At 41.0% G+C, this 16,260-nt stretch overlaps 1 protein-coding gene across 1 annotated transcript in view; it reads left to right on the top strand.

Annotated features, from left to right (window-relative positions):
* The window catches only part of SLCO5A1 (solute carrier organic anion transporter family member 5A1), a 132,664-nt gene extending 125,060 nt beyond the window's left edge, over positions 1-7,604 (top strand). The window contains exons 8-10 of the mRNA XM_045896424.3: positions 993-1,234; positions 3,614-3,678; positions 6,420-7,604. Of these exons, the coding sequence (XP_045752380.1) occupies positions 993-1,234; positions 3,614-3,678; positions 6,420-6,877 (765 nt within the window). The 3' untranslated portion in view covers positions 6,878-7,604. The remainder of the gene's footprint in view (positions 1-992; positions 1,235-3,613; positions 3,679-6,419) is intronic.
* The last annotated feature ends 8,656 nt before the right edge of the window (positions 7,605-16,260 follow it).

A 16,260-nucleotide genomic window follows, 5' to 3' on the forward strand; every position in this document is an offset into this window, starting at 1 on the left:
TGCTACTGCTTCTCTAAGTGGCTGAGAGCTCACAATGACAGTGAGTTCAGCTGATGTCTGTTCAGTAAAAACAACATAACAGGCAGAAAGATTAATTGGTTGCTTTTGTTTGAAATACCTTTTTAGTTCCTTGAATTAGCTTTTTTCAAATGAAACAGCCAATGATATGTTCACTGGTCCTGGCCCTGGAGCTGTCATGGCTGCATCGTGGATTCTCTGCATTTATTTAACAAATATTTACTTTAGGTCCTACACTGTGTCCAGGCAGGCTGATGCTAGGTGCTCTGGTAGGCACAAATAAACAGAAAGCTTAGTTCCTGTTTTTGAGGGGCTTCTCTAATCAGAGAGCCCAAGAATTATAACAGCATATAGTTGTGACCAAAATGAGCATATGGAATGTGAACGCTCTAGAACAGTGTTGAAAGCTCCTTATAAAAGTTTAGGTTTAAACGATTTGGCTAAGCAGACACTGTTGGATGCACACTTTGGATCCTTACTGTTAGCAATGAGGCTGTATTTTCAGTTAAATATTATGTATATTTTTTAAAATTTAAATTAAACTAGCCAACACATAGTACTTCATTAGTTTCCAATGTAGAGTTCAGTGATTCATCAGTTGCGTATAACACCCGATGCTCATCACATCACGTGCCCTCCTTAATGCCCATCACCCAGTTACCCCATCCGCCCACCCACCACCCCTCCAGCAACCCTCAGTTTGTTTCCTAGACTTAAGAGTCTCTCATGGTTTGTCTCCCTCTCTGATTTCTTCCCATTAAGCTTTCCCTCCCTTCCCCTATAATCCTCTGTTTTGTTTCTCATATTCCACATGTGAGTGAAGACATATGATAATTGGCTTTCTCTGATTGACTTATTTCACTCAGCAAAATATTATGCATGTTTAAATACTAGAGCTATTTTAGGGCTTTTAACTTTGTCTTAATTTTCCTATGCTTTAGCTTGGCTCACAACCGATCTTTGTTATCCCTTAGATAAGGAACTACACAGAATGCACGTGTGTCCAAAGCCGGCAAGTGATCACTCCACCTACAGTCGGACAGCGCAGTCAGCTCCGTGTGGTTATTGTCAAAACCTATCTCAACGAAAACGGCTATGCTGTGTCCGGGAAGTGCAAACGGGCCTGCAATACCCTTATCCCATTCTTAATTTTTCTCTTCATTGTCACCTTCATCACAGCATGTGCCCAACCATCAGCCATCATAGTAACACTCAGGTGAGAACCGAACTCAACATTCCAAGCTGGGACTGATGTGGTAACGTGGAGGGGAAAGCAAAGTCAGACGATGCGGGGAAGCGCTCAGACATTTGCTTGTTGAATTTAAGAGAAGTGTTTTCCCATGTCAGGAAGAGAAAGGAAGGTTGCAACGTTTCATACCCCAGAACTTCCTTTATTCAGATGGGTTCTAGTCCTGTAGTTTAGTGAAACTTCTTTTGGGTGCCTTTGCTTTCTGAAGTCTGGGCCCTACAAGGTTCAAGATCAGGAGCTGAAAGCTGTCATCATGTTAGCCACAAGGAGCCTGACTCCAGGTGGGGCAGGAAGTCATTTGGTGAAGTTGCTAAGTCTCAAGTATAGCAAAGACTATTATCTCCCACCTTGTAGGTAGTTAGTACCTCCAGGATCAGTGATGGTTCCCGCTGGGCCTGCAGTTCAAAATGCGGATTTCATGAATGTTACTATCCTATAAAATTTTGGAGTTGAACCAAGGAAAGGACAGACTGGGAAATGTCATTTTTCAGTTGTTCATGCTGTGTTTTGTTATATATCCCGTTAGTGGTTTTTTGCTTATAAGAGAACACGGACGTTACTTTAATGGAAGTCCTGTTAAAAATGTTGACATGGGTCCAATCAGATCAGTGTGTTGCATTTGCAGTAAAGGCTACAATGGGCAAAGGAGGGAAGGGGGGACGGCATGGTGAAGAGAAAGCTTGCCCACAGCAGCTTCAGGAGGACCAGGGGAGGCAGTGAAGGAGTGGGGAGGAAAGGGAATCAGTCCTCATTCTTCCTTTACCTCCACCCTGCCCCCTTGGTACCCCACACTGTGCCCCACACTGCTGGGCACCTGCTGGTCACACCTGCTGGGACGTCATTCTTAGCAGGGCAGTTGGGCTGTTTGCTGCTTATTCTGCACATTTTGGCTTCTCTTCTTTACGGGATGCTGAATTAGACGTACGATAACAGTACCCGGTGGGAAGGCCCATTGGTTGATTTCACTCAATTCCTCCATCAACGGATACTTATGGAGTAACAATGGTGTGTGCAGCATGGGGCAAATTGCTAGGAAAAGAAAACGAAGGTGGGGAAAAAGATGGCAGGTGCGCGGGTCCTGGGGAGGTCGACATGCTATACCTAGAACTCAGTGTGTATGGGACAGAAAAGAACAGGTACTTCATCATTTTAAAAAATGAATCCTTAATAATCTCACTCTTTAAACTTTAATTCTGCAAGAGATGTTAAATAACCCAGATCAGGGCTGCCCCTGTCATTGAGCTCGAACATGGCAAATCACCAGCTGGCTTCTTCTTTTTTTTTTTAAAGATTTTATTTATTTATTTGACAGAGAGAGACACAGCGAGAGAGGGAACACCAGCAGGGGGAGGGGGAGAGGGAGAAGCAGGCTCCCCGCAGAGCAGGGAGCCCGATGTGGGACTTGATCCCAGGACCCTGGGATCATGACCTGAGCCGAAGGCAGTCGCTTAACCGACTGAGCCACCCAGGCGCCCCACCAGCTGGCTTCTAACCCAAAACTTCAGAAAAGGAGCCCTTTAATCTTTGCTAATTACAAATCAATAGATTCCAATCTTCCTGCCGTGTAGGAATTACTTGGAGCATATGTTTTGGGAAAAGAACAACATGAGGTAGTGGGGAGGGATTCACTCTTTTTCTAAGTTTGACTTGTTTTTTATACTTTTTTTGGACTCTACTTCTTTCTTTCTTTTTTTTTTTTAAGATTTTATTTATTTATTTGACAGAGAGACACAGCGAGAGAGGGAACACAAGCAGGGGGAGTGGGAGAAGGAGAAGCAGGCTTCCCGCCGAGCAGGGAACCCGATGCGGGGCTCGATCCCAGGACCCCGGGATCATGACCTGAGCCGAAGACAGACGCTTAATGACTGAGCCACCCAAGCGCCCCTCTACTTCTTTCTTTAACTTCTTTCCTCTATACTTTTCCTTGAGAAACTATGGGAATAACTTTCAGTCGACACACCTGCCCTCTGGAAAGTGTAAGCAGATAGAAAAAAAAAAAAAAGAATGCGGTAGTTAGGATAAATTATTACATCTATTTTCACAGAACTGATTTTAGAAGCTCAGAGCTACTTCTGTACCTTCAGCTATGAACCTTTGGCCCTCCACCAGTATTTACCCAGAAACAGAGTTAATCAGAGCTTCTTTGGAGTCTTCACTGGGGAGAACTCATTCACCGATTCAGCTACATCAGCAGTCTTGTTTGGCTGTTGTTAATAAATTCTAGTAAATAAATATTTTGGTACAGCAGCTCTTTGGTCCCTGGCTCTGGGCTAAGCAGGCTTGATTTGATGTTCATTTTCTTGAGGCCAGTGTTTTAAAACATTTCTTTCTTTCCCTTCATCATAGGTCGGTAGAAGATGAGGAGAGACCTTTCGCGCTGGGAATGCAGTTTGTTTTATTGCGAACACTTGGTACGTTCCTGAATTTCCACGTGTGCCTCTTAGTTCCTCTTTACAGATGGCAAATTCTCACTGTCCTTTAAAAATGGCAAGTCAATCATTTGTTACCATTAGTAGTAGCTAGGATTTTATGGGTTAACGGCAAGGACACAACTTCCTTATTTTCTGATTTGAACTAGAAGCTACCCAGTTCTGTGCTTTGATGAAACAGAACACACCTGACTTTAGAACAGTTTCTTTTTCACTCTGAGCCTAGACGTGGGCTAAATTCCCCAGAGCGTTTTTGGTACTGTAAGAAATATTGAACCAAACAATTGTAATGGGCTTAAGATCCCGGCATTTTTTCCCCTTTATGTCTTTTTAACGTGAAAGTGATGGAAATTGGCACTCGTATTATTTGCGAAAATTTTAATTCCTTACTTCTTTACGGTAATTTTATTGGGCTGGGCAAAAAGTATACCTATCAAGTTTTCTGAGAAAAGAAATTAAAAATTCTGAAAAGAAAAAAGAAAAATCCTCAAATGATACATGAGGAGTCCCCTTTACTGATTAACGAGAGAAGCTCATTAACACTGTCAATATATTGCAGAGTTCATTAGGGCATGAAGAACGTCGTTCTGATTTTGGCAAACACCCTATCACTGTCGTGTTTTGGGACAGTGCATGGGAAATATCATGTGAAGTAGCCCATTGCCTTGATCAATTTCAATGTATTTGTAATTGACTTCCCCATCATCAAGCATATTTTTTCTTTCGCAAGTGGGAGTCCGTCATTTTCTTGAGCTGTCGTTTCTTCCAGTATCATTGTCCACAGGACAAAAAAAAAAAAAATAGGTTTTTGATTTAAATTTTTAATTTCCATTTTGAAGGGTGAAACCCTTTAAAATGGTGTCATCTGACCCTCTGAAACATTAATCTTCTCTGGAATTCTCAATTTATTTTTTATAATTTTTTTATTATGTTATGTTAGTCACCATACAGTATATTATTAGTTTTGATGTAGTGTTCTATGATTCATTGTTTGCGTATAACACCCAGTGCTCCATGCAGTATGTGCCCTCCTTAATACCCATCACTGGGCTCACCCATCCCCCACCCCCCTCCCCTCTAAAACTCTCAGTTTGATTCCCAGATGACCCATGAGAGATTATGGACTCCTGGAATTCTCAATTTGTCATTACGTTGCAGTTGGTGGCCCAGTCTGGGAGTAGGAACTGTCTGGTCATCCTCAGAGGCTTCTAGTTGCATTGAATGGGTGGCTTGGTTGTTTTTTTTTTGGTACTGATAAAACTTCGAAGGTCCCAGTTTTCAAAGGCAGGTGGTGAAAGGAAATTCTGACATGCTTTGATTTTGTTAAGAAGCTTGCCTTATACTTCCTGTTGAAAACTAAAAAGTTGTTTTCAAGGAAGGAAATTTGTTAGCGAAGGGGTGGTTGAATAGGAAAAGAAAAAAATAGGTCCTCCTTTTTGCTCTGCTTGTCTTTGATGCCATGGAGTTGGGGTGGTTTCATATGGAATTGGAGGTGAAGGTAAGTCAATAGAGGGATATCACAGCGTCAGGAGTAAGTGGAAGGAGTACATTTCAGTCATCTATTATTTAATTCAACCTTGACTTAAGTTCTGTTGATTATGAAAAACTAGAGTTGGGCCAACAAACCAATTTCCATTTCCCCAAATTCCAAAGCAAAAAGAGAGTTTTAAGTGTTTTAGTAATGTTAAATTTTAATTGTAGTGAACATACCTTATTTGAAACAAATATAATATATTTAAAAATACATCACTTAGCCCACTGTCTTCCCTTCCTTCCTCTCTTCTTTTCTTCCTCCTTTTCTCCCTTGTTCCTTCCCATCACTTCCTTTTATAAACTCTTATTGAGGCTCCACGGCTGTCCTGAGGGGTCCTTGGGACGCAAGGAATAAAAGGCATGGCCTCTGCCATCAAGGAGCTTATGGGTGACAAATCTGCAAACACTTTCAATGCTACGTGATAGTTGATACAATGAAGGTGTATACAAAATGCAGTGGGAATAAAGTGGCATCTGAGTGAGTGAGGAATTTAAAGGAGGGGTAGATAATTGCAAGGTGAACAATTTGGGGGATGGGGACACATTTCAGCAAAGGGAGTAACATATGGTGAAGGAAGTCTACTTGGGTAGACTTTCTTTCTTACGGGAGTAAAGAAATATCTATCTCATAGCCCAGACAATGAAGCTACTACTCATCGCAGATGTTTCACAAGCTTCAAAGATGAATTTTCTGCCTTAGTTATTTCTATGCCCCAAATGTCTTTATACAGTTTGCCATTTGATGTGGTTTCTGGCTTAGAGGGGACAGTGTTTTCCTCATACTCTTCCTGTACCCGAGGACTAGAACCCAACCCATAAGAACTAAGTATACTGAATTTTAGTGGTTCATAAAGGGTCGTATAGCCTCTTGAGTATTTAATGGCAAAATTTGATTTTTAAGTTTAAAAGGATTGCCTCATTGAATTTTTAAGCAATCGACATTTTTACAATCTTAAAATCAATAGCGTATTCTGACCGAGTTGCAAACTGAAAGGTTTAAAGTATTTATAACTTAGTGAACGTTTTTATAATAAATATATTATGATAAGATGTGACAGATTTAAAATAGCCAAGTAACACAAGAAAACCACTGCCCTCCACTGGTTCTAGAGGGTTCTGATTTACAAAATCTGTTTTCTCTGATAAGACGGGCTAACCATTGTTCTTTTTCTTTTTCTCTACAACGCCAGCATACATTCCTACTCCAATTTACTTTGGAGCAGTTATTGACACCACCTGCATGCTCTGGCAACAGGAATGTGGAGTGCAAGGCTCTTGCTGGGAGTACAACGTGACATCATTTCGTTTTGTCTACTTTGGTTTGGCGGCTGGCCTCAAATTTGTTGCCTTCATTTTTATTTTTCTGGCCTGGTACTCCATTAAATACAAGGAGGACGAGCTGCAGAGGCAGAGGTGGAGAGAATTTCCTCTGAGCACAGTGAGCGAGATGGTGGGCCACACCGAAAACACCAGTAAGGGTGCCCGGACTAGATCTTGTCCAGCTTTCAGCAGCCAGGGGGATTTCCACGAAGAGACTGGTCTGCAGAAAGGGATCCAGTACGCAGCACAGACCTATCCGGGGCCCTTCCCCGAAGCAATAAGCTCCTCCCCAGACCCAGGGCTGGAAGAAAGCCCTACTGCCATGTAGCATCCCTCCTGAAGCTTGAAAATGGAAGACTTTAGTTTTGTTGGTTGAGTTGAATATGGCAACTTGAGAAACACCCGTGCCTTCTTTTCTTTCTCTCTTTTTTTAACCTCTAAAGACACAATCCTCAAACCGACAAAACTCAGTATACACAGCCACTATTGACTGAGGGCTGGATACCTCAACAAGACTGAGAGCCTTTGCCCCCCTTCTCTCCAAGAAGGAGGAGTTTAGGTAGATTTGTTACCATTTCCGCTATGTTAATTTCATGCTCGTGCTCCATTGTGGTATAAGGCTGAGAGGTGCCTGGTTAAGAAAATTACGGGAAGTGTCCTAGAGGTACATATCATTACCATACACTCCAAACAAAGGTGAGCTTGACCATGACTTTGCATTTACAAATCAGAGTTTTTAGATATGAACACATACTGTGAGTTCCGCTACAAAGCACAAATGAATTTGCCTCAACTATGCAATTTTGATTGGGAAAATGTAAGTGCAGCATGTTACTTTTTCTTTCAAGAGACTAAAGCAGATACGTTTTGAAAAGAGGACAATAAACTTTCCCTAAAGTACTGTTAATAGCGTTTTAAGCCATAGCAGAGTTATAAATCAGGTAGAATTTTTCAAATGCTTCAAAGGAATCATATGCATAGTGTGACAAAAGGAACAGCGACTTTATTTCATAAGACACATTCTCTTTTAGTCTGTCTGCCCCATTATAAGGTAAAGAGTCTGCTGAATCATAAAATCTGATAGCTTGAACATAAACTCCAGTATTCTTTTGCCAGGGGCTTTAAAACTAGTGTGCTAAACAATATGGCTAGAACCTAATTTGAGATGCATCATAAAGAGAGAAACTGATGGCTTTCTCATCCAAAGAAAAATGCTGCAGAAATTCTTTTAGCTCTCATGGGCCCACACAAGGGTAGCTAAGAATTGTAACCTTGACACTCAAAACAGTTGGAAAAAGAAATTCCACAGAGGTAAGATTGAGTCCCATCTGATCGCTTTAGTTATACGCCTGGAAACAGCAAATCTGTATCGATTTCTTTCTTATGTACAGAAAATTGCCATGGTTGCCCCCTGAAGTTGAGTAATTAAATCAGGAAACCTATACCTGTGATGTGAAAATCACTCTGAATACAGGAGGAGAGAGATCTGTGAGCTATCGGAATATGATCCTAAGTCATGACTGAAAATTATTTAAAATCAACTTGCCTGTCATACTGAATTCCACTTTATCAGAGTTAGAACAATTTTGCTTCTCTCTTTGATTCCTTCCTCCTGTTAACCTTCCCGAAGCAATTCTGCGAGAGGATTTTTCTGTTCCTAAATGCTCTTTGGGTTCATTATCCATCATCCTTTTCAGTTCCTCCCAGCACATCCCTTTGACTTAGGTGCCACACAGAATGCTTTCTCCATGATTCTGAAGGTAGATGCTTCCTGACTGCACTCTGGACTGATAGCAGGTTACCTCCTGGCATCTTGGCTGCTCAGAAAAAGAATCCTTGACAACCCAGACTTCGGAGGGACTGTAAGGTCCAAATACCAATGTAATTGTGAACAGTTTCTGCCAAGGAGCCTATGCTTACGTAGCGGCTAATTTGGGAACTGATTTCCTTAGCTGGCTTACTCTCTTCCACAGAGGGGTCATGACTGACGGAACTGTCCCATGATTCAGGCTTTTTGCCCTTCGTCCTTGGAGACACTGGTGGAGTTATGTGAACAGTTCAAGGTTGTTTTCCTCTCCACCTAAGAACGGTATTGTCAAATGGTTCTTTTGGTGGCATGCAGTTTGTGGAGAGGGTTATCGCTATTAGACTGAATAATGTCTGTAAGGGGTTGAGCCAGTGGACAGGTAACAAGGACTTCCGTTGGAGTGGTCTCATTTGGCTGAGTCATAAGTCTGCTGTTGCCTCTAATTACTCTGGTGTCTGTCCAACTTCCCTCCATGTGGTATATATTGAAGGTCTTCAGAGAATATTGTTGATTAACTTAGTGTCTACTCTGCTGCCTCAGGGTTCCCTTTTACTCTCTATGGGAGATCTTTGATCCTTTAGATCCTTTAGAAAGTTTCCTTTTGTGTTGGAGCTAAAGATATACAGGATGGGGAGAGGTGGTATTTTCTTAATTCCCCTCTAATTGCCAAAGAACTGCATTGAGAGAATTTGGGTGGGATTAACACCTTTTTTTTTTTTTTTTAAGCTAAGAATGTATGTTCCAACACTCTTAGAATCTCTCTCTTCTTGGTAGTATATTTTGAAAAGGAGCTGCTTTCAGAACTCCAGGGTAGGAAGTGACAGACTCTTCACATATAATTAGACAGTCCCCTTTCTCTACCCTGAACAGTCATCCATCCAGTTCAGCAACCATCGACCAGTTCTCTATCAGGCACTATTTTAGCCAATTACCATCTGCTGCTCTATGAAATTCTTTAGGTTGACCTGCCAAAATTCAAAGAAATTGGCCTGAATTGTACACCACAATTGTTAATATTGTACTTCCTCAAGTATGCGATACTTATAAATAGTGGGTGTATCATTAATGTGTTGTTGGTTCATGTAGAATAAGTAGTGAAAAATCACAGAAGACTGAAGTTTTAGAATACGTACCAATTAAGAATTGTCCCCAAAATGCTTTGGGTCCTGGCAGTATCCTTGGAATATTACATAGTCAACTAAAGTGACTGTTTTATAAATGGCACCATTTAATTATAGATATGAGGTTCTTATATGTTTGTTACTTCATGGTCACAGCTCCTATTATAAGTTTAATTCCCACTTCCATGAACTTAGGCTTCTAGTTACTTGTTTTGGAAAAAAGGTCACCTTGTTCTTTTATCAACTCTGTAGATTAATGTATTAATAATGTATAACTATTGTAAGTTTAATTCCCACTCTCCATGAACTTAGGCCTCTAATTACTTGTTTTGGAAAAAAAGGTCACCTTATTCTTTTATCAACTCTGTAGATTATAACGTATTATTTGGCTTTAATATGCAAATATAATATCTATGAGTCTAGCCTATTAATTTAGAAACACCCTGGGGGAAGGTAGGTGGTTGGAGCAACATTTTTTGTTATCTTCATTAGTATGAAGTCCTTATCCTTTGTAGGTAGATTTAATTCTTGAGAACATTCAAAAGTCATTCAGAACTAAGTTGGGGGGGAAGGAGGAGCAGAGAAGAAACAAATTATCTTTTGTGGAGTGTGACTATTTCAGAGAATTTTGTCAAGCACTTAATATACATCATTTATTTCAATACTGTTAATAACTTTGCAAGATAACTATTTTTATTCTGTTTTTGTTTTTTTTTTTTAAACAGATCATGAAAACTGAGGCTCAGAGAGGTAAAGAGATTTGTTTAGGATTGTACAGAGTGGCCAAGTTAGGGTTCAGAAGAGGGTTTCTGTCTCCATCGCTCGCTTCTTACACTATATAATGCCTACAATGGTTTTGGTTAACAAAGACAAGTGTGACTATAATTTAGCGAGGTAAAGCATTTCATTTTTTGCTGTGTTACTGTTCCTGAAGAGTAGAGAAGTTATTATTCCTTTGTGTAGAATAGAAAAAAAATCTGTAGGAAACATCAAAATTTAATGTTTAGATTTTCAAGGTAAATTTACATTTATTTAGCTAAGCGTTATATTCAAAGTTGTCATAACATACCTCAAGTATTTATTTATAGTTCATATTTAATATAGAACAAATCCAATTTTGATGTTAGCATTGAGTCTCAGTAGAATTTCTGAAATGAATCATGAGGAAATGTGGTTCAGATTTATTGAATCTGAGCTCTGGGGATTTTAAGTGTATGCTTTCTTTTTTGTGTTTTCCTCTTTCAGAATGTTAACATTTCCATTAATTTTTAGTGAATATGGGTTTTAAGTTTCCTAAATAAAAGTTTCAAATGAACATACACAAAGTGTTCCATGTTAAATGAACGTAGACAAAACGTTACATGTTATGTACCAAACAACTGGTGGGATTGTTGCTGTCAGTAGCTGTGCTGTGGTCACAAACGGGAGCATGCACTTGGGAATGCAGCCGTCAGACAAGGAGCAAGTCATAATGACCGTCCTGCATTGTCACCAAACTACCAAGAAAATTCTTCCTCCATCTGTAATTCCAGCTTGCATTCTTTGGTGGACGTGGAACCAGAAAGTTTCTTTTTGGAGCCTGTTTTGCATCAACCAAAGAGCAGCTGCATGGTTTTTGAATGGACCTGAAGCATTTGTGGAAATTCTCTGGTGTGCCCAGGAGCAGTAGGAGAGCCCAAGTCTCGGGGGGGTGGGGGTGGGCAGCCAATTATACTTTTAGCCTGTGTGGACTTCAAACATCCTCGATGGTGCCGAAACACAAGTCTAACTATTGCTATAGAGGTGCATCTGGAGTCTTCTAAGTAGCAGATAGATACCAAAATACTGTATAATCCCAGAATTGCCTAGACTGCAGGTTTGCTAGTTCTGTTCTCCAGACCATAGGTAGCCTCTCCACGTTACCTGTAATTCCTCTTTCCTGGCATAGAAGGGCGTGCCGTGGCGGGCAGGTGAAGGTAGTAGTCTTGTGCACTTTATCTTTTCCATTTTCTCTCCTCTCCTCATCTTCCAGGATGCTGCTGGCTGTGTCTGTCCCAGGCTTCTTGCTACATTGGAATCAGATCTGTGTTATGTTTGAACAGGTTCTTTTAAGCACTTCATTTTTACTCAGCCCTAAGAAGGGTCAAATATGATGAAAACCCTCCTTGGGTATTTGCTTTTGTAACATTAAAAAAAAAATGCCTCGGTGCTAAAAGTATTTGATGATGCATGCTCGCCACAAAACTGCACCACTGAATTTACAGTGTTTCACTGGCAAGGGACTACATGTGCTTTGCTTTTGGAAATCTAGAGAGCTTCCCAGAAAACAAGCACTCGTTATTCTAATTACTACAGTTAATCCATGAACTTTACGCTGCAAACATGAAGACTGTAAGGAAGAGTACCTTTTCTATGGAAAACTCAGTGCTTTTGATATTTCTTTTAGCAAGAATAATCAGATGCTACAAATAATTTCGGAGAGAGGGGAAAATGAGTTCACATAATCTTTTCTTATTTCTTCTCCAAAAAACTGACACCCTTGTGAAGTGTTTTTGTAATTGGGGTTTGGAAGGTGTTGTCTTTTTCTGGTATTCTATTACATGCTAAAATCAGAGGAGAAAATATCCAAAACTGAAGTCATTGCAGGGACATATTAAACCAAAGGGTTGAACAAACAGAGTTTAAACTTTGTATCTAGAAATGAAAAATCAGAATAATAAGACTCTATAGTGGGCATTTTTCTTAAAATACATACCTCTACCCAAAACCCCAAATGTTAATTTAGAAGCATGAAATAGGCAAGCCCGCCTCTAACTTTTCAGTTAAAGGAGATGTAATACTGCGTCAAATAAATTGGCATTAGGATCCTGGTGGAGTGTGTGTTCGGTGTGTGTGTGTTGTGTGAAATTGTGTTGGTGATGAAAGGCCGTTTTGAATTGTTACATAAAGGAGTTTGATTTTGTGATTTTTACAATGACTATTTATTTGGAGACTTCTTAGGGTAATTTAAAAGATGTTCAATTTCCTTGTGTTTAATGAAATCTCTTGTCAATGTACTAATAAACCTTGGTTTACAACATCTTGAATACTTGATCATTGAAAATTAAGAAAAAAAGTAAAAAAAAAAGAATAAAGTGTGTTGGCTTGAAATTAGTTTGTCTCTGAGATCTCTTCTGATGGACAGCAGAGTTTGCTAAGGCATCCAAAACTTTTGGGTGAGAGGAGGAGGGAGGCAAAGAGCTCTGGAAATAACAGCATGACTCATGGACTGGAGCACAAAGTGGTTATTTTTAGAACCTTGCCTGGAGCACTCATAGGTGTAAAGCAGGGCAATTGATTTCCATTGCTCACTCAGTCACTCCTCCTGCACAGCTCAACTAAAGGGTCACAATGGCCCAAGATACAGGAGTTACTGGGGGCCGTGTGTGTCTTTGCTGGTTTCTGGATAAACCCTTATTTTCCTCCAGGGCCTTGTTCATTCATTGTGGAAGCCATTTATACAAAGGGCAGATACTACCCTCTTCCCCAGTCTACCTTCTTCTCTTCATCAATGGGTGCAATTTAGGCAATTTAGAAATTTCACTCAACTCTCTTAAATATCCCACACATTCAAAGGAGAGGCAGAATCATTCCGTATATTGGGCTTTTTGAAAAAGACACACTAGAAAGTTTCTTTTTAAGAAATGAGGAGAGAGGAAAGGTTATGAATGTGGCCACTTATCTTCCTTGTATTAGCCCCAGACTTGGTACAACCTCAGCATTTTAAGAGCTGTTAAAAAGCATCTAGTTCTTTTCTTCTTTTAAAAATTGCCAGCTCAGTGAAGATGGCCTCTGTAGCTTTGGCGTGGCCTGAGCGCAAAAAAGCATTTTTAATTGCAAAAAGTCATTGGAAAGCAAGGAGATCGATATTTGGTACTCACTTTTGTATTTAAACGTCAAAGTCTGATGCAGTTCCAACTCATAATTCCAATATACATCAGTAGAAAGCTAAAACCCTTTTTTGGTCTACTGGAATGGCTAAGATCCTGAGCATCAAAGAAAGAGCAAGCCTGCCATGGATCAACTGTTTAGCTGTGTTCTTGTCTAAACCCAGTGCTGCTACTTCAGAGATCAATGAAGTGGCAGCTTTGCGAGGGGTGGAGCCTGGCTGGAAAGAAAGATGTCCTGAGTTGCGCTAGAGTGACACCTAATGGTAATTGTGGAAATTACATGCTTTACTGACCTCTCATCCCTTCCGGTTCCTGGGCTTGAGTTGTAATGGGGCTTTTTGGGACCAGATTCGTATTAGGGTGGCAATGACATCTCCTCTTCTGCTGAAACCCATTAGTAATTGGACTGGTTCCATTCTGGCTCTGGGTCATCTGTGTCGTTGGCGCTGGAGGTAGGATATCGGGGAGGAGGACTGGGGGTAGAAGACACAGACTCTGAATTCCTGAGTCCTGGGAGGCACACTGGTGTAGGGGCTAGAAATTCAGAAAGGTATCTACCTTTGTCCACCACTTAAGTGCGTTTGCTAGCAGAAAAGTGAGGCAACGCTCAGCACAAAAGACCTCAACATTTGTAGCTCCCTTTGTCCCCCAACCCTCTGCAGTGCTTTCCCTGACATCAGGGAGCAGGGTACTCCCTAGTCTCAACAGGAAATATCTGCTTTTTGGAAGCCATTTTCTCTGCTTATTTTATACAATAGTGGGCTCACTCTAAGGCCCTAGGTACTGTGTTGCTGAAGTCCTCAGCATCAACAACACAGCTCAGAGGAAGCTGAGTTAATTAGACCAGTATGGACAATAGTTGCATTAGGTAGGTCTCTTGGTCAGAAATGGGACAAGAGGCAAGGTCATGAATGTGGCCGGTCACTTTCACTCCATTGGCCTCAGACTTGGCACAACATCAGTGTTCTCTTACTCGGGGGAAAGTAAAGGAAAAATGGCCGAGCTACTCTGTCCAAGGGGTGGGGGAGTTGAGGGAAGTTTACATGGAAAGAAAAGATAAAGTTTGATAAGGTAAAAGGGAAAAAAAATACGGGAATTGGAGAATGGATGAGATTTTTACAGGTTGGGATGGGGAATTCAGATTTAGGAAGGTGGCACTAATCCAGGGGAAGCTGGTAGTGACAGGCGAGGGGAAAGGGGAGCACATGGGTGGATGGAAGGCTAGAGCTTCTAGTGTGTGTGTTTGTGTGTGTGTGGGGGGTGTTAAAAATCACCAAAGATTTCTGAGCAGGAGGCTGAGGTCTGAGCCTGGTGATGAAAGACAGCAAATGCGGGATGAGATGGAGTGGGGCTGGAGGGGAAGGGGCTTAGGGTGTGATTACAACTTTCCCAGTAGCTTCGAGGAGAGGTTGTGAGGGCTTAAATGAACCCGGTGGTGGACCACACCAAGTTGTTAATTGCTCTAAGATCTTTTGTTTTCTATTAAAATAAATTTTGAAAATATTGAAAATATTTTCCAAATACATTTTGGAAACAGCAAGCAAATAAAATTTGAAAATATCAAGCAGAATTGGATTAATTGGGGGAATTGAGGACCTTCTTATAGCTGAGATCACAGTAGCTCTAAAGCAAGTTCTGGACAATAGGCATTTAAAAATCTTTTCTTAGAAGAGCAACATGTTTAGGTACATTTGGCATGGGGTGGGAGTGTTAAGTCTTCATTCCTTCTCTCTTAACCAAAAACCCTGCAGATAGGGTTATTTTATTTTTTTTAAAGAAGGCTCGGAGGAGCCTCAGATATTATGTCGTTTGGGTATGGTAAGTAGGTTTGCGTCTTACACTCCAATACCAACTCAACAGTGTAGCTGGCTGCATTGAGAAGGAGTTTAAGGGTGAAGTGCTCCGGCTTCATGCAGCAGTGTCCTTGTGCATTAGCAATGTCTCCCCTGGGCACGTTTTAGGAAAAGAAAGCACAGATGTGATGTATTTGTCATCCTCGAGTCATACCTCTTATTTCACATTCAAGGAGAGGTTATGTGACTTTCCCCAGCTCATAGGTAGTAAAATTTAGAATTCATGTCCATTGTTCTTTCCACTACTCTTTCCCCATGGGGTTTCACTATGGTTTCTCCCTTCCCTGATCTGGTGGTGTGTGTGTGTGTGTGTGTGTGTGTAAATGGAGAAAGTGGAGAGGGGCTGGCCCTGCCTCTGACAAACCTCTTCCTCTTCGAAATCTGTGGGAAATTGGCAGTTGGGAAATCAGCTCAGCCCTCTGGGCATCAGCTCCTCAGAGATCAAACAAGGTCAGTCGGCTAGCCAATTTCTAAGTACTCTTCAAAATCCGAGTCTCTTTCATGCCCTTTGCACATAGTAAGTACTCCATAAATACCGAAAAGTTACTGAATTGAACTAAAATGGAATTTTCTTCAGGATAGCAATACTTGGCTTAGTCACATTTTGTAAGAAAGGAGCAAGAAGGGAGGCAAAATGATGTACCTTTGGTCAACACCATCATCTAAAACTCTTCTCTTGATGAATCTGTGGTGTTATGGCCTGAATTGTGTCCCCTCAAAATTCAGATATTGAAGCCCTAAGCCCGCAGTGTGACTGTATTTGGAGAGAAGGCCTTTACAGAGGTAATTAAGGTTAAATGAGGTCATAAGGGTGGGCCCTAATCTGAAATGACTGGTGTCTTTGTAAGAAGAGATCCCAGGGCTGCACATGCACAGACAACAGAGAAGGTGGCCATCTGAAAGCCAAGAAGAGAGGCCTTAGAAGAAACCAAAGCCTCTTGGTCTTGGACTTTCAGCCTCCAGAACAGTGAGAAAATAACTGTCTGTTGTTTAAGGCCCCCAGTCTGTGGTATTTTGTTTTG

Source organism: Mirounga angustirostris, unplaced genomic scaffold, assembly GCF_029215605.1.
Source record: "Mirounga angustirostris isolate CCGP_5_RB_7025 unplaced genomic scaffold, mMirAng1.0.hap1 SCAF_4, whole genome shotgun sequence".
In the NCBI taxonomy this organism is placed as follows: Eukaryota; Metazoa; Chordata; class Mammalia; order Carnivora; family Phocidae; genus Mirounga; species Mirounga angustirostris.